Source organism: Hipposideros armiger, unplaced genomic scaffold (assembly GCF_001890085.2).
Source record: "Hipposideros armiger isolate ML-2016 unplaced genomic scaffold, ASM189008v1 scaffold_641, whole genome shotgun sequence".
Classification (NCBI taxonomy): Eukaryota; Metazoa; Chordata; class Mammalia; order Chiroptera; family Hipposideridae; genus Hipposideros; species Hipposideros armiger.
Window position 1 is genome coordinate 763,784 of NW_017731991.1, and position 24,506 is coordinate 788,289.

Sequence of the window (24,506 nt, forward strand, 5' to 3'; positions counted from 1 at the left end):
AGAGAGAGAGAGAGAGAGAGAGAGAGAGAGAGAGAGAGAGAGATGCTGAGGCAGTGAAACTACTTAGAGCAGTTTATGCAGTATCCCCATTTAAGCTGAAGCTCTGAAAACCACTGAGAAACAAGAGCTATCAGTAAAAATTTCAAAAGAAACTCATTTCACCCCATGTTTTCCTATCCTTTAGTTTTAGAAATTAAAGCACCACTAGGCATAGGCTCCACTAGGCGTCACCTTGCAGAATGCTGGTGCCATGGCCTCACACGTGACCAAGGCGCACTCTTGGGGAAAGGAAGGGAGGCGTGTCGATTCTCCTCTATTGGGTTTGTTCAGAAAGATCAAAGTTCTGTGACCATCCAGACCCTCTCAGTAGCATTTTTGCAGAAAATGTCAAGGTATTTGAAAACAGGGACCGTCTCAAGGTATCTGAAACAGCCGTCTTAGGAAGGCGGGTTTCCCTCCTGGCCGGGGCCACCCTCCCAGGACACGGGGAATGACTGACTTTCTTCCTCAGAGCTAAGGGAGGGGGAAGGGGGTTGTGCCCAGCAGTGCTGATGACAGAGCAGAGTCACATCAGCATAGTTCGCCATGTCAGGTGATGTGTTACCTCGTAGTTGTCCATGAGGGTTTTAGAAGGAGCGGGACTCAGACGGAAGGCATTATTGAGTATCCCCAGACCTAACTTCTGTGCCAGAGTAGCCCAGTTTTTGTCCGGATCAGGAAATTCTAGTAACTTGTAGAGCTGCAGCTTTGTATCTTCAGTCAGCTGCTTCATGTCTCCTGAAGGAAATGAAGAAGGACCACGACTGTGCCAGCTGACCAGAGCCACTCGGAGGGGCTGCCCCCAGCCATACTGCTCGGCCTCCAGCGCCTCCTGGAGGCACTCAGCTCCTTTACCTGAGTCAGGAGCAGCCCAGCTGAGAACCAGCAGTATGTCTTTTATTTAATTTATTTTTTTTAGCTGGGCCCTCCTGCCACCTGTTGGCAGCTCAGTGGCAGCTCAGCTCGGGCCAGGACTCGAACCGCTGTTGCTCAGAGCTCGCACTCTGAGCCATTCGGCTGGCCCAACAGTATGTATTTTAGTAGATTATAATGGGATTTTTCCTCTTTCATCTCTCCAGGATCTTCTGATGCTGAAATAAGCACTGTGCCTTCCACAGAATTGCCCCGATAATGCCGGCTCTCCCCCGCCCTTTTCAAACGACAGTGTGGAGATAACACTAGTTAAGAGAACCTGGTTTTACCACAACTCACCTTGTGCCAGTAAATCATCAGGTGTGAACTCTGGCTCGTATGGTTTCCCATTCAATATGTCAAATACCTGTTGGGAGAAAAACATGGGAACAACTGCACATTAAAGGGACCACAAGGAAAATGTTCCTTTGTAATCAAGAGGTCAGAATGTCCTTCTTGGGAGGTTCTAGTACCGCAAAGATGGAGGAGTGGAGAGAGGAATCAGCTCCACTGCCCAGGGATTTGGGGCTGGGAGGCTGCGCTCCACAGGAGCTGTGTGAGGAGGGGTGGAGGACACCACCCACCCTCACAGACAGCCACGGCCGCCGCCCGTCTGAAGGACAAAGGCAGTGCAGGCTGCCAAGGCAGCCATGTCTTGGTCAGAGTCGCTGGTCAGTGATGTCTCCCTGAGAGCTGGCCGAGGGCTGACCTTCCTCAGAGCTGAGAAGCTGGGCCCCCTCGCTGCTCTTGTTCTCTAGTAAAAGGCTGACGAGAAGGAGTTTTGTCAACTTGTTCAAACTGAGGTACAGAAATGCTCACAAGGCTGGGAGTTAGCCTTCTAGCACCATCTGTATTCTAACTGAGGGGCCAGAGAAGTCTTAAACAAGAAAATTCCCTAGCTAGGGAGGCCTTTCTGTTTCCTGCAGTCACGCTGCCGCTGGCTGACCCTGGGAAGGACAGCACGGGTCACTGATGTGGGTTATCTGGCAGCATTCTGTGGGGAGGCTTCTGGGAAAGCCAGGTGCTCAGGGTAAAAAGAGAACTGTGTGGTCTCTCTGCAAGGGTCACTCGGCTCAACCCACATGGGCAGCGAGGCGGCAACGAGCAGTTTTTGGATGTGGAGCGGCGCTCGCCCCCGAAAGTCGATTTGGTTGTGTTGGAAATCTGTGAGCGGCCCAACCCCCTTCCTCTGGCTCTTCACCTGAGTCCAAATGGTGTGGTGACTGCTTTTCACCTTCAGAGGGCAGGTCAGTGGAGGTGTGAAGACAACTTTAAGAGTGTTTACTCTGTTTATATTACTGAACTCTCCAGTTTCCTTTTATGTTCAGAAATCACTTACCAAAGTTCAAACAAACTGTAACAGTATCCCAGCTTCAAAAACTGAGATGGCAAGAATTGCGTTGCGAGTTCAGAATGGATCACTCTTAATGCGAATTTTGTGTCTTCTCTGCTCTAACCCTCCCTGACAACTTAGCTCTGATCTGATTAGGCCTACACTTTTACACTCAGAACTCTGCTGACCTAGATCTTTCATGGATAGGCTTTTCGAGGTAAATACAGCTCTTGACAAGCAGACTTTCTTAAAAAATGAAAGCCACGTGCTTTGGGGAATGAAGGCCCAGGAAGACCATCTGTTTGTATATTCCTGAACCTTTCACTCTCCCAGGAGCAGCAATCAAACAGACTGGGGCCACACTCACCTGCCAGTTGGTGGCCATATCTAGAGGTGTGGTTCCAGGCACGACGCCTTCGTCTTCCCCATCCTTTTCCCAAGTGTCATCCAGATCATAGAGAGGCTCAAAGTTCTCCACCAGGGGATCTGCTCCTGCAAAGTCAAGTTTACACAGGATTAGGTAAAGCCAGCTCTTGCCAACTTCCAACTGTCTGCAGGGATCATATTACTTACATACATAACACGTTTACTTATAAATATGCAAAACATGTGGACTGAAACTTCTAGAGGCCTTCTTTTAAATTCTAATTTACTTTGACTGTAAAAGTGTCCGAAGGCACCCTACGTAGCCAACGACACTTTCAGAACAAATGACTTGGAATACTCTTGACTCTTGCATTTAACCCTATAGGACAGTTTTAAATTGAATGATGCATCGTCAGTCTGAGGACTAATGACAGAGAAGTAAATTCAGCACACCCTTTTGGGAAGAGGAGCTGGTGTTTACCTTGCTGGGAGGACATTTGATTTGTGCCAACTTTGATAACAGGGAGTACTAAATCAGAGTCAAAGAAGGACCTTCATGCCATTTCTTACTTCATTCTCCCAGTCCTAGCCTGATCTGTGAGGCAGTAGTGTCAACTGACCATGAAAACAGTGGACAAACTTAGATGAACAATTTACAGGACTGAAGACTGAAGGAGCTGAGCTATGTCTATTCCTTAAGTGACCTTCTTCATGACTTTGAGCTCAGGACTAGGTTTTTCATATAAGTTTCTCCGTCTATCTATTGGAGAAACTATCTGCTTGCTACTCCTCACATGGAATACGGAGAATGCAAGAGAAAGCATTTCTGAAAGGGTTATAGCTTCTTGTCTGAAGGCATTTCTTAATTATCACCACTGACTTTCAAAATTAATCATACACACTGCAATCAGAGTCTCTTGTTCAAGGGAAACTTCAACTTGACAAGGAGAAAAGAAAATGCTGTTGTTTATTTGGGATATAATTTTACTTGTCAGAAAAATGTGGTGCCCCAAAGAAAAAATTCCTACATCGTTCTAAACTCAATTTTTTTTTAAAGAAAGTATTTAACTTGCTCTGTTTTCTTGAATTTATGAAGGATTTACTTTCTTAAAAAAATTTAGTAACCTCTAAAGTAAATCAAATATGTCAAAGCAGGTTTGAGATACCAATTTTGTCAAACCGTTTTTGAGGTTCTAAATATACAAAGCAAGAGAGATTTAAGGATGAGCAGGAATAATTTTTCTAGACTTCGCAGGACTACAGGATTCAATTGAATAACACCGGCAAATCCTTGCACAAAGTAGGGAAGAGAAACACAGTAGAGAGTATAAAGTCTGGAAGTTCATAGTAATTAGGTGTGATTCATAGCTCTGCCACTTACTGGGACCCTGCTACTAGGATGCAGGCCTCTCTTGTTTCCTTGGCTATAAGATGGGAATAATAATAATGGGATGTATAGCAAAGGGTTACTATGGATTAAGTAAGATTAAATGAGACACTGCATGTGAAGTGTCTAGCACAATGCCTGGTACACAGACAATAAACGCTAGCAATTTTCAGTGTCTCACACATGATAGTACTCCATACACACCCCATTTGTTTCTTCCTATCACTTCAGCTTCTAAAAGACCTTTCTTACAAAAGGAAGTCTTTCCATTATTTTTTATACCAATACATTTTTCCTTCTGGGCACTTCTGACATGATGAGACTGGTACTGCTCAGAATTCTATAAGGAATTAAATTCAACTTGAAGATCTCTTGTCATGGGAGGCAACCGAAACAACCAAACCCCAAAACAAACAGGTGAATTAGAGAGTAAAAATTAACATGACTCATAGGATGAAGCCAGGATTACTAGTCCAAACAGTGCCTTGATGGCAGTTAAAGTGGTTCGCCATAGAACTATATTTACTCATGCCTTTCAGCAGCAGAGTGAGGCTCAAAGAAGGCAACAGGGCTGCTCTATTCAAGTCGGGTTTGCACTCCTGGTAGCATTTTCCACCACCAACTGCCAGGGTGCCTTACCTGCCGCTTTGAGAAGAGCTGCCAGCCTGGTGGACCCTCTCCCGGCCGCTATGTGGAGGGGTGTGGTTCCGTCATAGGTGGTACTGTCTACATGAGCATCACCCTACAATCAGGCCCACACAGAAAAGGATTAGTCAAAGGTTCTCTCGCTCTTTTGCCCCCTCACCCCCCTGTCTTCATGGCTTCTTGGGGTCATATTACTTAACCCAGGTGCTATGTTGGGCAGGCTCTGCCACTGAAGCAATCTCCAGTTAGAGATACCAGGCATGGGGTGATGGGAATGCCTGAAGCTGCTGCTCTGAAGCCTTGAGTAGATAGTAAGTAGATAGAGCTCAATGTAGGAAAAAAGGCTGTTACCAACAGCATCCTTTGAAAAGATTTTCCTAAATGTCCCCCTTGGAATTTAATGCATAAGCCAGTTAAGTGCATCCCTCACCTCCAGAAGCAGGCAGCCGGCCAAGGAGATGTTGTCACGCTCCACAGCCAGGTGCAGTGCCGTGCGCCCCGATTTCCGCTCCTGGGCGTTGACGTCTGCGCCCGCGGCCACCAGCAGCAGCAGACACTGCATGCTGTTGCTCATCACGGCTATGTGAATGGCGCTGAGACCTGTGGTCCAAGCACAGGGACAGTCACGGGGCGGGAAGGCTGCTCACAAGCGGCCCTCGGTGCTGCTGAAAACACTGGACCACAGCGAGGGAACACGCCGGATAGGTTTTGGCAAGTCTAGTGCTGAGAGAGTCTCTAGCTCCCCACAGTCTTTACAGGTGCTGTAAGTCGATGGTTCTGCATGTCCACCTGCCGTCTCCTTCTATGTTCTCAGGAGACATGAGAGCAAATAAACATTCTCCGATAAATGATACTTTCTACGCTTCAAGCGCAGTGTTTGCTCAAGCCCCTGCTTTTCCCTCCTCCTGACTCACTATTCCCCAAAGCCACCTGTAAAGATGAGCAACAGAAATCCCCTCAAGTGGTGATGAACGCCAGGTGACTAAGGAAAGCACTGTGGGTGCAAATCAAATAATAACGACACCCATTTATCAAACACCCATTAACTGTTTAGAAAGCAGATAAAGTTATACCATGCCATGTGATTTTCTCTTACCTTCCCCGTTGGGGTGGTCGATAAGTAGTGCTGCCCTTTTGTGCTTGAGTAAAATACCGAGAATTTTATCATGTCCTTCTTTGGCAGCGAGGTGCAAAACAGAGTTACCCAAGCGGTCCAGAAGGCTCAGGTCGGCTCCGGCCCTCAGCAAGTCCTCCACCACAGCCTCTTGCTTGGTGATCACGGCCAAGTGCAAGGGCGTCTGGGAAGTGGAGAAGGGGTAGGCGATACACTGCTCAATGGTAAAATGCTGGTAACCCACGGGCGTGGCAACTGCCACTGCAGTAGGCAGAGCCATACTGTGCCATTTTCCATTCCCAGCTTCACTTCTCACTGTTGCAAATGAATTACTCCCTGTTCCATATCATATGCTTGTGAAGTATATATACTGGACTAACATTCAACCATTCAATTATTAAGATTATTTTTCTATATATACTTCTTAATAGTTTTCTTGGTTTCTCATTCCAGCCCACTCACTGTTTAACTTGTTAACTCATCTATTAGTAAATTGCGTTTTCTTGAATTTCTGGTAGGACTCTTAATCTTCAGCTGACAATTCCATATGTTAAATCAAATCACGGATATGGTATTACTGAAGAAGTTTAAATGAACCACTCAATAGAAACCAATTAACAAAGGTGCTGTCATATGTTGACATGGAAAATAAATTTGTTAAATTAAAAAACATTGTTCCATGGACTGGCTCCACTGAGACCAATTAATAGAACGTTCCCACACCCACTATAAAGGATTCTAAATGTCATAACTAGGACAACAGAACCGTCTCACTGAGAGGGCTCAGATGAACAAACAAACTAACTTGCTGACACCTAACAGGTAGGTAAATAGCCTATTTGACTTCCCTGCCCATGAAGTAGGACCTCAGCGAATACAAATGAGATGTTTTGAACACTGCCTGTTTTCAAAATGAGTAAGGCAAACAATCACGAAAGTATCTTTCAAAGAATTGAGGTCACTGACAGAGAACAGCAATATATTTTTATACAGATCAGTCTATTTCACAGAAGCCTGTGAAATCCAGCCTGTATAGTGACAATTTGCTGACACTTTCCCTCTCAATAAGCTGTTACTGTAGCAGCAACAGCTTCAAACGTCCTCACTGGTGCAGGGTGACCAGAGCACATGAGAACTGGATGAAAGATGCTCAGCCGTCTAAGTCTCAATTACAGGGATTACTTAACAGAGCAGAAACAAAATAGGATTTTTTTTTTTTTGCTAAATTTCAACTCTCTCCCTTATTTCTTTTTGTCTTTTAGAACTATACCCCAGCTTGAAATGGAATGATGTCCTAAAGACTTTAGATATTGTAGCCAAGAACCTTCCTCTTGAAAAATGAACCATTAAGTAAGTACATAAAAACTGTGTTTATCAATCAGAAATGCTATTTCGGGCGATGGGAAAAGGAAAGAGAATGAAAAAAGATTTGAAATTATAAGATTTTATACTATTCATTATCATACAAATTCTCTACTGTTGAGTAAGAAAGGGTTTTCGTTGTTTTAAAACTTCTCCCATGGTCCTATGATAGGTTTTCTATGATATTTCAAGGCTTTAGATCTTAAACCCCAGGATTATATCTTACACAGTTACACAATGTGGGGCTCCAGGAACTCTTACGCTATGCCTGTCAGCATGTGGACATATGGAGGCATTCTGCAGAGCCAAGTAGACAAATGCCCAGCAGCCCAACTCCTGCATATAGTTATATCCGAGTGACACAAATCCACAAGGGGGCATGGGCGAGGATATTCATCGTAGTATTGTCTACAGAGATGGGAAGCAAGAAGTGGGCTAAGTGTCCACTGCTGGGGAATAGCTACATTGCAGGTGGAAGAGGTACACTATGGAATTCTCTTCAGGAATAGAAACAATGAACTAGCTATAAACACGGGTGCATGGGTAAATCTCATAAACAGAGAAGGCAGAAATATAGTGACATGTAGCACGAAGCCACTTACGCATTTTAAAAATACATGCACAAAGAACTATACAGGCACAAATGAGTGCATGTAAAACTGGTGAAACTCCAATAAGATCTGTGGATTGTATCAATGTCGATTTCCTTGTTTTGATACTGAACTATAATTATGAAAGACATTACTATTGGGGGAAACTGGGTGAAGGGTACATGGGACCTCCAGGTACACTTTTTGCAACCACCTATGAATGTATAATTACATCAAATTAAAAATTAAAGGAAAAGGTTAATGCAGAACAGGACCAGTATGTATACTATAATGTGGATTGTGTGTGAGAATATACTAAAATATCTATTTAAAGTTTATATGTTTATGTAGTTAATACCTGGAAAATACTTACAAACACAATAGTTATATTTGGGAGTGGGGCTGGGAAACTTGTAAGCTGCCAGGGAGAGCAACTTGGATTCGTCAAGGAATGCATGCCCTTATATGCTATTTTTAAAACTATGAATATATAATTATAATAAATAAAAAACATAAAAGAAAAAAATACATGAACAAAAAAACCCGACTAATGTTTTATAGGAACATATGCAAATGAAATAACCCAAATCAAATGCACTAAAGTGGTTAGCTATCTTGGGGCAGGGAGGGGAACAGGAGAGTAAAATAGGGTTTAAAAGGAATAGATTTTAGAAATCTTCTACCTTTATGGACTTGGATTATTTTGAATGTGTCTCTAGAGGGTAGATGGGGAGGAAGATTTGATGATGACAGATGGCCACAGAAACGTACTAAGATTAGAAAAGGGTATTTTGGGAGAATGTTTAAGACAATTGCCAAATAGTCCAATTACTTAGAGAGCTGTACGCCTATAATTTTCCAGCAAGAAAAGTTAACAGAGAACCTTTACAGCAGATAAATGAGAGTCCAAGTCTTAGCAGTTTCTAGCTCTCAAATGGAAGTTGCCATTGGGTGTGTGTTTGAGACCTAGAAAGCATACCATGGGACCCAGAATCCTTGCCCACTAATGAGTGTAGTGGTAAGGGAGGGGAAAAATGGTGCATTCTCCCAAGAGTCCCTGAATCAGAAGGTGCAGAAGTGTCAAAGGTGGTGGTTTCAGGGTTTTTGTCTCTAGCACACTGGAGAGTCTCAATGTATGTAACCAAATGATACAGTAAGGAGTTTTGCACATAATAAATCACAACTACTAATCCTGTCATACTGTGTCCTTTGCAGGTTCTATTTAAAACAGAAATACAAGTAATTTCTTGAATCTGACCTACAGGCAGTGGAGTTAAGCAGTTTCTGAAAGGAGGACTAAAAAGTGACAACATCCCGTTCCTAGTTTGATTTGTACACTTGTGATGGTGAAAAGTTAGTTAGTCCAAAAGCCTAAGAAAAATCAAGCTTAATGCGCCAAATGACGTTCCAAATACCAACAACCCTCAAAATGGTATGAAAGGTATTTGAAGAAGATAGCCTTTAAAGATATCCTTTAGGTAGATCTAAAATTAGACCCCATCCTAGTTATTTTATATTACGAACCAGTGAGACATCCCTAACTTCATTTTTCCTTTGACATTAAGCATGACAGCCAGAGAAGAAACCTTACATCCAGTGTGAAATTATTTCCCCCATCAGGAAACACCTATTCACAAATAAAAACCTACTGAGAGCTACATGTAAACATTTTAGTACTTTTGCTTTGAGGAAATAAAAATGAGTCATATCAACCGATTTAAAAATTGAGAACTGGGAAAGGCATCTTTACTATGTAAATAATTATACATGAGTGTTGCCATATTTTTAGAGCAAGAGAGATGCTTCAGTTGGGCATCTGAGCATACCATCTAGGGCCAAGGACTGGAAAGTCACTTTGGGTTGAGTGAAGGGAAGGAGAAAACAGGAAAGCTGAGAAGGGGGCGTGACCAGGAGACTGGTACAGAAAGAAGACTGGATGGGGGCCAGGAAAGTTAGCAGAGGGGAAGGGCGCCCAGGGGAGGGAGGTGGGAGCAGCCCCGGAGAGGGGAACCCTCCTCACCTCGTGTTAGTCCCTTAGGTCCCTTAGCCAGAGAGGCTGGCCCAGGTCTTCTGGGCTGCCAACACCAGCATCCAGACTTTGGTCCTGCCCATACAGTTTTAATCTCGTTTCTTCACCTGACATCAGCATGTGCCCATTAGGCAGCCTCACTGAGTCTCCAGCTAACTTCTCTCTCTCTGTAAATCTGAAGATTTCTGTAATGGTCCCAAGTTGCTTTCGAGCCCACTTATTTTTATTTAAACCTGATTTGGGCAAAACTCTGGTGTTTCATGTTTTCCTCACTTTGAACTATCTTTGTGTTTTGAAAGACACTGTTTCCTCAACAGCCTTTTAAAAATCTTTTTGTATTCTGATTTCAGCACCTTTTTTTATATATATACATTTAATCTAGATGTTGTCAAAATGTGTTTTAGCAGATTTCAAAATTCCTGTAAATTACTTCTTTTCAAACCTAATCTTTTTCTACTTTATTTTTCTTGACAGATGTGATGCATTTATGGTAGGTTCTCCTCTACATGGATTACTCTCTGGTGGATTTCTCAAGTTTAAAGTTTGCCTTCCCCCAGCTGGATGCTATATTTCACTGTGTGGTGACTGCTATTATACCCACAGATCAAAGCATCCTAACTCATAAAAGAACATTCCCAAGTAGTAGGCTTTTAGTATATTACCTGCAAAGATGTTTTAGTTGTATTTTTTTTGCTACTGTTAACGTTATTGGAAACACACACACACACACACACACACACACAAGCTATAGATTTTTCTTCAGTTGTCTCTTTGATATTCTATTTCTGCTTACCTGGTAGAGATCATTTCTCATGTTGATAATGTCATCAGAAATCAAACCAGATGTGACTTCTAGCAGATCCCTCACAAGCTGATCATGAAGGTGGATGATTGCTAAGTGTAAGACACTGGAACAAAAACATAACGGCGATAATCAACTAAAGTGTTAATGAAAAAACAAAAGGCTCCCAAGATAATAATTAGATTTGCAGACTGCATCTGACTCTCCTACCTAGTTTTCTTTGGCCCCGTATGTTCTGAATCTACGAAGTCTGAATCTGAGGTGGGATGTTCTTCTGCTCGCCCAAGGCGGCTACACTCATTTACTGTACCTGCCTGGTCTCTGGGGCATTCAGGCTTGTGCCCGTGAGGTGGAAGGCACCTGGGCTTGGAGGCAGAGAGAGCTGAGTTCAAATCCCAGCTCAGCCTCTGTACTATGATTTCAGGGCATTTTTCTCCTCTAACTTTCCCTTACATATAGATGATGTATGTCAGATGCCTGAATTAGGATCTGCTCAGAAAAATGTAGTTACCGCACCTAGCCCTGCCACCCTCCTGCAAATACAGTATGTGGCTTTTTAAGATCTTCTGAGATCTCAAGAGGGGAGAATGGAGTCAGGTGTTTAACTACTGGGAGAAGACTCTAGAAGCAAATTCCTGAAGGAACAATGTGACTGTGTTTCTCCTCCGCAAATATTCCCTCGGCCTGGTATGGTTTTGCTCCTGGTCTCTGCCTGGACAGTGCCTCTCCACCCTTCACACTCTAATTTAAATCTTGCATCCTCAGAGAAGACTTGCCCAACTTCCTAGGCACAGCAAGTTGTCTCCCCTCAAGTTTAGCACTTAGATTGTGGGATTGCAGTTCCCTCTCCATCTCTCTCCCTCTCTGGCCTGTCATCCTCTTGGAGGCTGGTTCTCTCTGGGTCACACTTACAGCCCTAAAATAAAAGATGCTAAGAAGGAACCTAAGGGCTTACGCTAATAAGGTAAAAAATATTGGCAGGTGCCAAGCATCACTCCAAGGAACAACATTTTTTTAAAATTGTTAAAAATACATACTATTAAAATTAATTTGAAAGGACTAAACAACAACAACAATAAAAGTGGATACTGTTTGAGCTTCTGTTTACCAGACTATGCTAAGCACTTGATGCACATTATCTCATTTACCGTAACAACAATCCTATGAGGTAGGTAATATTATCCTCGTTTTTCAGATGATGAAACTGAACTCGGGCTGGGTCACATAGCTAGTGAGTGGTGAAGCTGGGGTTTAGCCCAGGCCTGCCTTGCTCCAAAGCCATCTCTTAATCCCTTAGGCTATCCTGTTTCAGGTGTACATGTGCTCTGCTCTACAGAGCTGTAAATGAACATCTAAAAGGACGGATACGCACAAGTATGGGCAGACCATGATGCAGGGCACACTCAAAGTAACACATGGTGGCAGTACTTCTGGGCTTTGAGGCACAGGCTGGATTTTCTCTAATTTAAAGATATTAGGTGTCATTTTACCCAGGCCTCTTTCTTAACAATAACAAGTATATCTTGGGATTGACACTGGCACAGGAGGACCTAAAATAATAAATTGTGACTCTGTTACTTATTTTCAATGCACGATTTCAGCGTTTCACTATTGTCTCTTGAAATGTGGGGCTGGAAGAAGACTTCTGAAAAAGGCCTGAAGTCTGATGCAGACATGATACACATATACCAAGAAAAATGCTGAACTTCAAAAGCTGCCTAAAAATTTCCATGTGCAGCTCAGCATTTCATAGCAGAAGTACTTTACCCTCCCCCATAAATCCTCACACCCTCATGGGAATTTCCCCAATACCAGAAGTTTTTTATTATATTTCTTCTTTATTGTATTTTCTGTGATGAGTAATAGACACAGGATTCAGATGATTAGCTGAAAATGACAAGCTCAATGAAAACAAGAGGCCTGAGCTGTGAAGGCAAAACGTATCTCTTGTCTACATTCTTATGAGGACTCCTCTGGACTCCCCAAGTCTCAGCTCTCTGGCCTCTAGAGCCTCCTTGTTAAAAATACATACTATTAAAATTAATTTAAAAGGACTCAATAATAACAACAATAAAAGTGGCTACTGTTTGTTTGAGCTTCTATTTACCAGACTATGCAACGAGTATGTCTGTGGTCCTAGGAGAGGACTCTAAGCACTGATTTCCTGCTTGGGCAGGGAAGGCCATCTCCTCAGCCCCTCATATATGTCCAGGGTCCTTACACTTGTCTATGCCTCCCCCTCCCCACTCAATGCACCCACCTGAATGCATGAGCCTTGTATCCCCACACTCCCCCCTTCAAACCCCAACAGTCCTTTTCGAACTTGTATGTGCTCATCTTGCTTAGACTCGTCAATTCAACAGGTCCCCAAAAATGTCATTTGAAATGCTGCTGTCCTGTTTTGGTTAACTGCTTTCTCTTGTGGTTATATGTTATTAAATGCTACCTGGATAATTTAATCCTGTTAAATAAAAGACATTCTGTTGTTCATGACATTACACAAAGAAGGCTGTACCAGTGTCTCTCGTACTGTATAACAAGGCCAGTGGTTACACCACATCCTCGGTTACGATGCAAGGAATGAGAACAAAAGTCTCTGAAGCCCTGAGGTTGGCACTTTCCTAAAACATTTGCTTCAGTTTTTAAACCGATGTTTAAGACACAGCACTCAGGAGCTCTTTCACAGAAAAGTGTTTCTCATTGTCAACACTATTTTAGGAAGGTTTTAGATAAGGCACTTGACTTGAATCTTGAATCTGAGGGCTGCTGTCTCTTGTTATTTTTATAGGCTTTTGAGATCATTTTAGAAGTCTCAAAGAAAGGACTAAGAGAGCTGTTTTAGAAAGAAGCCAGGTGGCTTTGCAAATGTAAGCTCAGTCACAGCAGGAATGGGAGGCATGGTGCTGGGAATGTTAGACTCCCACATAATGTGGGTTAGAGAGGTCATGAGTCTGATCCACTCGCAGACTGGCGCCCATTAACAGAGGCAGTAGAGAAGGAACCAGTAACTGGGAAGAAAATGACAATTGCCTCTTAATCATTTTGTTGTTGTGCTGTCTTTTTTTTTTTTTAAGTCTAGCACACCCAGTATTCCCTAGAAGTCTCCTATCCAAGTCCTAACCAGGCCCAATCCTGCTTAGCTTACAAGGTCAGACATGTTCAGTTAATGGGTTTCCTCTTAAGTATACGATCATTACAAATATACAGTTGGGATAACAACTGCTTTAGGGATTCGAAAGGACAAAATTTTACTATTACGTTATTCTAGTGAATAAAGAAAATATTATTCCAATAAACAAGTATTTGTTTATTAAATATTATTCCACATTTTATTCCCATAAATAAAGCAAGGCTTTTCAAAAATTATTATTCCCCACACACATCTTAGTTTTCTTGCCCAGAATGGTACAGGACCTGATAATTTTCTTTCTTTTTTTAAAGATTTTATTGGGGAATTGGGGGAGGGGAACAGACAAGTTGCTGTCCCTTTTGTTCCTCAGTCCAGCTGTGGAGGACGCCGCCCCACTGGCCTATGTTGGTATTATCATTGGTATTATCTTCCCAGGTGAGGCAGTCGCTCACCGGCCATTGGACAGCTGCTCATGGCAGCTCACGAAAGCACACGCCTGCTGCCGGCCAGCCCCACTGCAGCCTATGCCGTTGCCAGCGACTCACGGCAGCCCAGCCACAGGTCGAGCTGTTGTTCACCATCCCAACTGTAGAGGGCACAGTGTCACTGGCCCGCATGTGGGATCTGAACCGGGGCCCTGCTGCTCAGAGGTGGCGTCCCAAGCCAACTCTTAACCAACGTGCCACTCGGCTGGCCCCTGATAATTTTCATCAATTCATCTTTTCCCATATGTGTACAATGATTATCTCTCTTCCCTACCCTAAAACAACCCTTGTGTGCAGAAGTTCTTTCTTACCTGTCCCCATTCTCATCCTGCACCGCCGTGAGATGGCGCTGGACAGCCAGCAGCATCTTCACATCTCCTGTGACTGCGTAGTCAAACAGGGCATTGGCATGCCGCTTGGCAAGCTGCACAGCCTTCTCTAGAAAGAGGTTATCTGCAAGACAATGAACATGATCACAGGTGAGTTTCCTACACTAGCTTTACAGGTATGGCATGCCTGAGGCCAAAACCACCAGCACCAGCGTTCGGATACCTTGACACACATCGTTTTAGTGGAAAGTGCTCCTTTCAATGCTTCCGGATTGTGTTCACTAGAAAAAGCACAACTGGACATTGGCTCACTGACAAATATAGAGGCTGATCTGAAAAATCTGTCTACAGGCTGTTAGGGGGAAAGAAGTTCAGAAATGTTTTATTTTAAGGGGAACAATCTCCAAATAATGTGGACTGGATTTTGCCACAGATAATCAGTAATCAATCTCTTGGTGGAGTAATTCTTCATTGGAGTGTTTTTTTTTTTGACTTTCAATATTATTTCATATTAATTTCAGGTGTACAGCATAGTGGTTAGACATTTACATAATTTAAGAAGTGATTCCCCCTGACTACTCTAGTACCCACATAGCACTATAAATATTGGGTTGTCGGAAAAGTCATGACGTATTTTTCTGTTTTTCGTTGCAAAAGTGCATCATGACTTTTCCGACAACCCAATAGTTGTTACCATATTATTGATTATATTCCTTATGCTTTACAACTCCATGACTATTTTGTAATTACTATTGTATACTTTTAATCCCTTCACCTTTTTCACCCTGCCCCCAACCCCCTCCCATCTATCACCCCAACAAATCCAGTACCCATCTGACACCATACATAGTTATTACAATATTATTGACTATATTCCCTATGCTATACCCTACATCCCCATAGTTAATTTGTAAAAAACAAATTACTTCTTAATCCCTTCCCCTTCTTTCACCCACACACCCAACCCCCTTCCCATCTGGAAACCATCAAAATGTTTTCTGTATATATGAGTTTGTTTCTGTTTTGTTTGTTAATTTTGTTCTTAGATTTCACATATAAGCAAAATCACACTGCATCTGTCTTTTTCTGTCTGACACTCCACTCAGCACAACACCCTCCAGGTCCATCCATGCCACCGCAGATGGCAAGAATCCATTCCCTTCCATGGCCAAGCAATAATCCATTATGTATACGTACTACCTACTCTTTATCCATTTTTTCATCGATGGACACTCAGGCTATCTCCATATCTTGGCCATTGTAAACAATGCTGCAATGAACATATAAGTTTCACATGTCCCCTCAAAGTAGCATTTTGAGTTTCTTTGGATAAATACCCAGAAGTAGGGTTACAGGGTCATTCATTGTCTCTTCTTATAGCTTTTTTTTCTAAAGTCTATTTTGTCTGGTATAAGTATTTCTACCCCAGCCTTGTTTTATTTTATTTTTTATTTTTTTAATTTCATTTTCACGAAATATCTTTTTCCATCCCTTTATTTTCTGTCTGGGTGTGTCTTTAAGTCTGAAGTGAGTCTTTGTAGGCAGCATCTGTAAGGATTTTGTTTTTCTTCAGCCCTTATCCATTCAGCCCTCCTATGTCTTTTGATTGGAGCATTTAATCCATTTACATTGAAAGTAATTGTTGATAGATATGTAGTTACTGCCATTTTATTATTCATAATTTTGATTTTTTTTTCTGTCTTAAATAAGTCCCTTTAAGATTCCCTGTAATACTGGTTTGGTGGTGATGAACACCTTTAGCTTTTTCTTGTCTGGGAAGCTTTTTATTTGTCCTTCGATTTTAAATGACAGCTTTGCTGGGTAGTCTAATCTTGGTTGTAGGTCGTTGCTTATCATCACGTTGAATATTTTGTGCCAATCCTTTCCGGCCAGCGATTTGGAAGACAAAGTAGCAGAAAACACCCAATTGGAACAGCAAGAATAAAAAAGAATTTTAAAAATGAGGATAGTTTAAGAGACCTCTGGGACAGCATCAAGTGTAACAATATTCGCATCATAGGGGAACCAGAAGGAGAAGAGAGAAAGCAAAAGATTGAGAACCTATTTGAAGAAATAATGACCGAAAACTTCCCTAACCTGGTGAAGGAAATAGACACACAAGCCCAGGAAGTGCACAGAGTCCCAAACAAGATGAACCCAAACAGGCCCACACTTAGACACATTATAATTAAAATGGCAAAGGTTAAAGACAGAGAATCCTAAAAGCAGCAAGAGAAAGGCAACTAGTAACTTATAAGGAAGCTCCCATAAGACTGTCAGCTGATTTCTCAACAGACACTGCCTGTAAACGGCTGGAGGCTACCTGGGAGGAGCTACAAAGCGATCTGCAGTTGTTTGCTGCCTGTGCTAAACCTAGAGGCATGTGGGAGAGGCCACGCTGCTAACTGAGGATGGCTGCCACCTGTACCAAGCCTGTGGTAACTCCACAAAAGCCAGGACACCCGGAGGCCTGCTGCCGCCTGCCGGCTCCCTTAATGTTTAACCACTAATAAAGCCTCGCGTGGTACTTGAGTTGAGTAAGGCAGGGTCTCAGGGAGTCACTAGAATGGGAAGAGTTGTGGTCACCAGGTTAATATAGTCTCTAGATTGGTGCCAGTGCTGAGCCTGGAGCTACTCAGCAAAAGTCTCAGAGCACACTGAGGCCAATCGCCACCTGCATGGAGCCAGCTGGACTCCAATAGTTTTCCAAGAAAGAGTGTGGGAGGAGCTGGCTGTTTGAGGAAAAGTACCTTCAGCGGTGCACAAGTTGGGTGGGGCAGCGTTCCAGCTGAGTCAGCGGGGTGAAGCAGTGGAGCTCACTAGGCCAATCAGATTCAGATTTGGCCGGAGGGCTCAACACAGGAAAGATGACTCCTGCCTGCTGGCTGCACGGGAGGAAGGCTCCTTAACTGGGAAAATGTCTACTGTCCTCCAGCCCTCCCGCTGCAGCCACACACCTCAGCCTGCTCTCCATATATCTCCAAGGCCCCTCCAAGTCACCACCCCTGCGCTGGAACCCAAGGTGAGTGTCTGCATGCGATTCTGTGCGCGCGGGCCGTTTAAGTGGATCCTTGGTTTCCCACAGCCTTTGGTACCACCCAAACGGTCGGAATCCCCACTGTTTTTCACAGCCAGATGTTGTGGGGGCTCCCCTTCCCAGCACTTAGTACTCTGGGCTGGGGAGCCTGGGATCCCTCGCTCCTCCAGGGGGGAACTTCAACGGCCGAGCTATATCTCCTGATTCTCAATCGCCACAGGGAGGTTTGGGGCTTATTTTGCGTCTCCACTCCTCCTACGTGTCTTGACGGGCTTCTTCTTTGTATTTTTAGTTATAGGATTTCTGTTCAGCTAGACTCCAGATGGTTCTCCAGGTTGATTGTTCTATATAGCTGTAATTTTAATGTGGGCATGGAAGCATGCAGGCACAGTGTTTATCTACTCCGCCATCTTGGATCTCCTTAATTGGAGTTTTGAACAACTCTTTTGTTAGGCCAAGTGTCAAAAAACAGTTTTTGCCACAGACTTTCCATGAACCATTGGTGCTTTTGTAAAGGTTGCTTCCTGAAGGTCTGGGGAAGGCAAATTGGGGTCTGCAGGCCAAATCCTGTGCATGGCTGGTTTTTATATAACCCCTTAGATAAGTGTGGTTTGTACATTGTTAAAGGGATGTAAAAAATACATGACAAAGACCACATGTAGCCACCAAGTCTAAATATTTACTAACTTTCCCTAACAGAAAGTCTTCTGAGTACAATCTAGGATGACCTAGACTCCTGACACATGCTCTAATGCGTACTGGTTCAAAGTATACACAGAAGTACCCTGTCCCTCCTAATCCTAATTCTTCAAAAAGGGCATCAGGATAACAGGAAAAGTTCTTATTTTGAGGCCAAGTTCCACTTTAGCATGACAGTCAAGCTACAGTCTAGAGAGGGGAGACTATTAAAGTTATAGAAACTGTTTTCTATTATCCGTGGTAAAAATGAATTAGATTGTCTTTCATGATACCCTAAAACAGCATGGTTATGATTGGACAATGCATATGTAAATTTCTGTACTTTATATTCAAAGATAATACTGGGAAAATGGAAATCCCAGTGTGAATAAAATGACCTGACACATGCTTTTTAAAAAGGATACAGGACTCTGAAGAGCACATTGAACTAAATATTGATACATCAACTTTAGATTAACAAAAAAATAAACCAGTCATCTGGAAATAACTTCTATACCTAGAGCTGATCCATGCCCTCACCAAGCAATACAATGTAATCATCTGTGTGTTCACTTACCCTGAAACCTAGAATTCTCTTCCTTTACTCCCACTGTATACATCAGAGTAACCTCATCATCCTCATTGCTGGACTCCTTATCTTGTTCTGTGGTTTCAGTGACTTTCCCGGGGAGATTTATAGCCTGTCTGTCATCATTGTCCTCACAGCCTCCAGGGTCATTTTTAGATGAGGTGTCCATGGTTCCTAAGAGAAAAGCAAAAACATCAGCTTTTTCTCACTAAAATATATTAATTAAGCTATAATTCACTGTTTTAATGAAGGATAGAGAAAGGTAGGAGGCAAGTTTACTGCAAAGGGGAAAGAAAAATAATAATTTAAAATTCCTATTAAAATGGTCATAAGTAACATATTTTGGAGCTATTTTAAACTTTTACTTCTAAAAAAACTTTTTAGAATTGAGGTATAACTGACATATAACATTATATTAATTTCAGGGGTACAATATGATTTGATATTCATTTCTATTGCGAAACGACCACTACAGTTAAGCCTAGTTAACATCTGTTGGCATATACAGTTACAAAAATTTTTTCTTGTGATAAGAACTTTTAAGATGTTAAGAAACATTTTTTTTTGTACACTTCTGAAAACTTACATCTCATTCTGTTTATTTGTAAAGGACAAAATGAACTAAAGCTCTTCTGTGAATTGCAGGGAAGTGGAATTTTTAAAGTTCTTGAAAGCAGAGCACTTTTTTCCCCCCTAATGCTAATTAACTAAGTAAGTTGTAAAGACATGATCTCAATTCACATTCTTTAGTGTGGGGGTATCCAGTGTACCATTTGTGATCATGCTCTTTCAGGTCTGACTACGTTATCTGACAGGTATGATGAAAGAACATAGGTTTCATGGGCAGACCTGGTTCAAACCCTGGCTCTGCCAGTAACAGATATGTGTCTTCCATGAGTGACTGAACATTTCTGAACCTTGGTATTCTCTGGCTATTAAATGGAGATACTAATATTTTCCTTACAGAGCAATCACGAAGTTTACAGTTAAAACATGTTAAAGCAGCTGACATAAAACAAACATTTAATACAAAGGAAGACTTCATTGTATTATTTCTTTAATGGGTACACTAGAATGGACATGTAATATAAACTAAGAACACATGATGTGATACCTGCTAATTAAGGGGTGAATTTGATGGGAAAAGGCCATCCCTATAAAATTCAAAATGTCTCCCAAAGTAGAGTATTTAAGAAAGTAGAGAGAGCAGGTAAGTTTGGTGATTTTTTTATGTTTGAATAGTCAAGTCTCTATATGTCCCTTTTTAATGTTCTTTTCTTACCCTCATTCATGCCATTTCCAAAGTAAATATATAAACATAAATGTAGCATCAGGAGTAGAATCTATACTCTCTCCAGGAAATAATATATTTTTTGAAAACTATCTTAGTTTATTTGCATTCATCAACTTTTTTCAAGATGATAATGTTGTGATAAATAATGATAATAAACATTTTGGCATTAAGTTCTTTGTTCCTCAATATTAAAACAAAAAAATTACTTACCATGCTTCATCCCAGCATTAGATTTCGTGGGTCCAGGGTGGAAGGTAATTCCACTATATGTAGGAAATCCATAGTGGGGAAAGCCATATCCTGAAATGGCAAGTAAAACAAAGGAACACTCATTATGTTTGTTTGTTTGTTTTTTAATTTTTTTTTACAAAGACTCAACAACCTTAGCCCAGCACAGGCTTTGGTGTGGGAGGGCAGTGTGCCCGACATGGTGTTTCTGTTGACAGTAAGATCATTAAGGGGGCTCATGGATGATCACAATTCTACTCTGGCAAAGTTTACTCAGGCAGTGCCCAAGCTTGGGGTAGTGTGGGGGAGTCCATTCTGGACAAAATCTCCCACACCCATGGAGAGGAAAGGCTAATGGAGAGTGGTCACCACCCAAACTCAGACTTGCCAATACAGAAGACAGGAAAAACTGCACCAAAGAAAGTACAGAAAAATATACTGACTCCTCAGTGGAAACATGGCCACCACTGTTCATTCCCACACATTTTTGGTAGAAGCATAAACTGGTAAAACTTTTGGGGGAAAGTAGCTGATATTAGATGTTATACTCTCTGACATAATTTTACTTCGAAGAATCTAATTAAAAAGTAATCTGGAATAAAAGAAATGCAATCAATGTGGTAGAAGAGTTCAGTATCGTATTTTGTATTAAAAAACAGGAAACAACAGTCAAGTAAGTTACATTATTATTTGTTCACCTGATGAAATGTTATGAATCATTAAAATGACACTTAAAAAATTATATTACCAAGGGGAAATGCTTATGGCAACCCATTAGGGAAAAGCAGCATAATGACTCTCTATACATAATCATGATATGATGATAATAAGTAGCTAATACAAGTAAATGGATTAAAATACTGTGCATAGTGAGGATATGCACAGCTGTATTCGGGAAAATGCATAAATATATATTATAATGTAGGCATGGAAAAAATTAGAAGTAGTTAACTTTCAATGGCAAGATTTTATGTATTTTCAAATTTTCTATAATTTTCAATGTTTCCAAAGAATACCAACACAAGTAAGCCAAAAAAAAAAGAGAGGGAATATACCAAAATGTTAACCGAGGTATTCTTTGGATAACTGGCCTTGGGTGACTTTTTATCTTCTTATAATTGTTGGTATTATCTATATATTGCAAAAAGAACATGGCATTTCTTTGCCAAAAAAATTATAGTGGTTGGGAAGCTGTAGTTTAACATATCCTACTCAATAAAGTCATAGCCACACCACCCACAGACAAGCTGGGAAACCTAGGAAAAGAAAGTTCGCCCCTCTCTGATGTGAAAAAGCTTTAGAAAGAATAGGCCTGCTTCATACCTGGACCCGTGCTGCCAGTACCCCCTCCTCCACCGCCACTGCCATACATGCCTCCGCCTCCAGCCCCGGCACCACCACCACCTCCAAAACTATCCGAGAAATTGGGCATGAGCTTCTGCCGCTTCCTCTGCACTTCCTCTTTATCTGTTGTTAAAGGAAGAGAAACCAGGGGAGAAAAGATTGATTCAGTTCTACTACTAGTCACAGAAAGGATATTGATTCTAATAGTATTTTTAAACATCTTAAAGGGAAACAGAAAGTACCCAAGGAGGAAGAGATGCCAAATTTCAAGAAGCATTATATTTATTCCAGTGATACGAAGACGGAGAACCAGCCTCAGAGAGACCACAGAACAGTACACACCCAAATCCTCTCTGCAACAGTATCTTGAGGCCCCAATGTCATCCAAATCAGGGAGAGACTAGATTGCCCATCAAAGATTAAGATACTGAATAAGAAAAACATTACTGAGCATTTTCACTTGGTCATACAACACAACTACTGTACCACTTATTATGTATCTCCCATGAGTTAAGTGCCAGGGATAGAGAAGTATGACATACAGTCTTTGCTGTCGAGAACCCTCCAATGTAATTTTAAGGTGTGGTGGAGACTCAAGAGAGACAGCACAATAATGCTATATATGTTAAATGCATGGTGCAAACCAGTATTCCAGCAGTTCAGGGAAGGACTTCTAGGACGTCCCTGTGGGCTGGGAAATTCGGGAAAAGCGTCCCTAAATCAACTTGATATCAGGAGACAGCAAGTGGAGGATGTTTTGGGAAGGGGATACAGAGGGCAAGTAATGAAGGAAAGAATGCGTACTGTGTGCTTATGAGAACGGCAGTGGATCTGTTTCACTGAAGTGAAAGTTTAGTATGAGGAATTCTTGAGAAACAGGGCTGACTGGGACCATACGGTGGAGCACCTTAACCATGCACTGAAGGTATTTAACTTACAGGCAGGAGAGCCAACAAATGTTTTTGAACTAGAGAATAATGTGCGGTGGTGGTAGTTTAGGAAGATTCACCTGTCACTGGTACATAGGACAAAATGGAGTCAAAGCGAGAGGCAGAGACAATGCAGACATAAGGTAATGGAGGCTGTTCCTTGGTGATCACCATGTTAACAAAAATGGGTGGACCCCAGAAATACAGTAAAAGAGGGATTTGTAGCTGTTGGGGTGACTGATGGGCTGTGGAAGGCTAAAGGTCTAAAACCACTACTTGACTAAACTACAGTGATGCTGAGAGTTTTGACTGTCCAGGTCTAGACGCTTGAGACTTTCTTCCTTCATTCCTCATATGGTTGCTCTGTTTTTCTTTAGCTTCTCACTACCTGTGTTTCTTGCCAGTTCCACTGCCCCTCTGAGTTCTGGCACTGCCTTTGTGGTCTATCGTTGTGTTCTTGTTTCTTCTTTCTGTTTCCTTTTCTCTTTGCTGATTTTCCAACTATATATTTTTTCTCCCTTCGCTCTTTTGGGCTGATGGAGTGAAAAAAGTTTTTGTTTTTTGTTTAAATGGAATAAACAGTCAATGTGGTATCCTTTTTTCATAATCAGCAGCCCAATACTTAATGATTGTCCTATTTCTGATTCTTCAATGTCAGGTTGGGCAGTTGTCTGTGTTTGGAAATAGCTTCACTTATTTCTAAATCTGCAGTTGTTCCTGTCATCTCAGGGCTAGAGAGAATGCTGCTGTTTACTGATTATCTCCCAATCATCTGAGTGAAGTTGAAAGATGAAGCAGGGGAAAGTAGGGTAGCAAAGTGCACTTAAAAAATAATGGTTTAAAAACAGATCATGTCCAGACTTGTCACCTTTCAGGAAACTGTGCTCCCACTAGAAATCAGTGATCTCAAAGTGGAGAAACTAACAATTTCCTTATCAAAGGTTATGGACAGATTTATAAGTTTTTTCCATCAGTTCTACCAACTGGGTAGGTCAAGTCAGTTATTTAATGAGCATCTACTATGAGACATATACCGTTCTAGAGCAATGAACATGAAAGACCAAATCTGTGACTAAAAGAATATTCCTACGGGAGGTAGGAAGAAGACATTAGATACAAATTAGTAGGGAAGACAATTTTACGTATTGATAAAAATAATGAAGAATATAAAATTAGTTAATAAGATAGGGAGAAACTGGAGGGGCTGGGGGCAATGGAAGATGTGCTCAATGACTTCTGAGAGGTATACAATGATTCCTCGGGTTGCAGAGTCAGGAACATTTTCATATACTTACTCTCATGTTAAGTAGTCTGCTACTTTTCTGACCAGTCACATGCCTGGTGTGACTGTCTCCTTGGAATTATCTCACTTTTCGATTTTACAATCCAGAAGGGTTTATAGACTAAGGTAATTTGTTATCTTCAATAAAACAGTTCTAATCTCATAATGACTTAATCACAATACATGTTGGCCATTCTTTCTGTGGAGCTCAACTGCTAGCCCTAATTTTTCCAGAGGGTTCTTCTTTTATTATTTGTGTTGCATCAAGCTTTCAGTCAATGATAGTTTGGAAGGTAAGTGCTTGAAGCATTTAGGTGGGATTCTGAACTTTCAGGAGACCCCATTCTCTAACCCCAGAACCAGGTGGCTCCTACCATGATAGTGTAGCAATGAAAGTAACAGTCTGAACGTGTCCCTCCTGGATCATACTATCTTGGTGCATATACTACTGGGGAAGGCAGACATGCAGCCTAGAGACCAAGCTCAGCTTTGAATGTTTCTAAGCTCATATATATCTGGGTTTCCTTTTTAAAACATGATTCTCTGTGTTAGAAAAATTGATATTATTTTGAAGGCATATTTTAGGACAAGAAATCTATTTT

At 41.8% G+C, this 24,506-nt stretch overlaps 1 protein-coding gene and 2 long non-coding RNA genes across 4 annotated transcripts in view; 2 read left to right on the forward strand and 1 right to left on the reverse strand.

Annotated features, from left to right (window-relative positions):
• The window catches only part of LOC109372543 (uncharacterized), a 1,622-nt gene extending 381 nt beyond the window's left edge, over window positions 1–1,241 (forward strand). The window contains exons 2-3 of the long non-coding RNA XR_002122062.1: window positions 784–927; window positions 1,119–1,241. This is a non-coding gene — a long non-coding RNA (uncharacterized LOC109372543). The remainder of the gene's footprint in view (window positions 1–783; window positions 928–1,118) is intronic.
• The window catches only part of NFKB1 (nuclear factor kappa B subunit 1), a 96,213-nt gene that overhangs the window by 7,121 nt on the left and 64,586 nt on the right, over window positions 1–24,506 (reverse strand). For both annotated transcript variants that reach the window (XM_019625887.1, XM_019625886.1), the window contains exons 11-21: window positions 21,673–21,816; window positions 20,332–20,421; window positions 18,816–19,001; window positions 14,506–14,647; window positions 10,571–10,685; window positions 5,779–5,980; window positions 5,113–5,282; window positions 4,677–4,779; window positions 2,652–2,776; window positions 1,252–1,318; window positions 605–777 (exon numbers count right to left, since the gene is read on the reverse strand). In XM_019625887.1, the coding sequence (XP_019481432.1) occupies window positions 605–777; window positions 1,252–1,318; window positions 2,652–2,776; window positions 4,677–4,779; window positions 5,113–5,282; window positions 5,779–5,980; window positions 10,571–10,685; window positions 14,506–14,647; window positions 18,816–19,001; window positions 20,332–20,421; window positions 21,673–21,816 (1,517 nt within the window). The remainder of the gene's footprint in view (window positions 1–604; window positions 778–1,251; window positions 1,319–2,651; window positions 2,777–4,676; window positions 4,780–5,112; window positions 5,283–5,778; window positions 5,981–10,570; window positions 10,686–14,505; window positions 14,648–18,815; window positions 19,002–20,331; window positions 20,422–21,672; window positions 21,817–24,506) is intronic.
• Window positions 1,328–10,561, forward strand: LOC109372544 (uncharacterized). The gene is made up of 3 exons (XR_002122063.1): window positions 1,328–2,198; window positions 7,059–7,146; window positions 10,252–10,561. It is a non-coding gene; the product is annotated as an uncharacterized LOC109372544 (long non-coding RNA).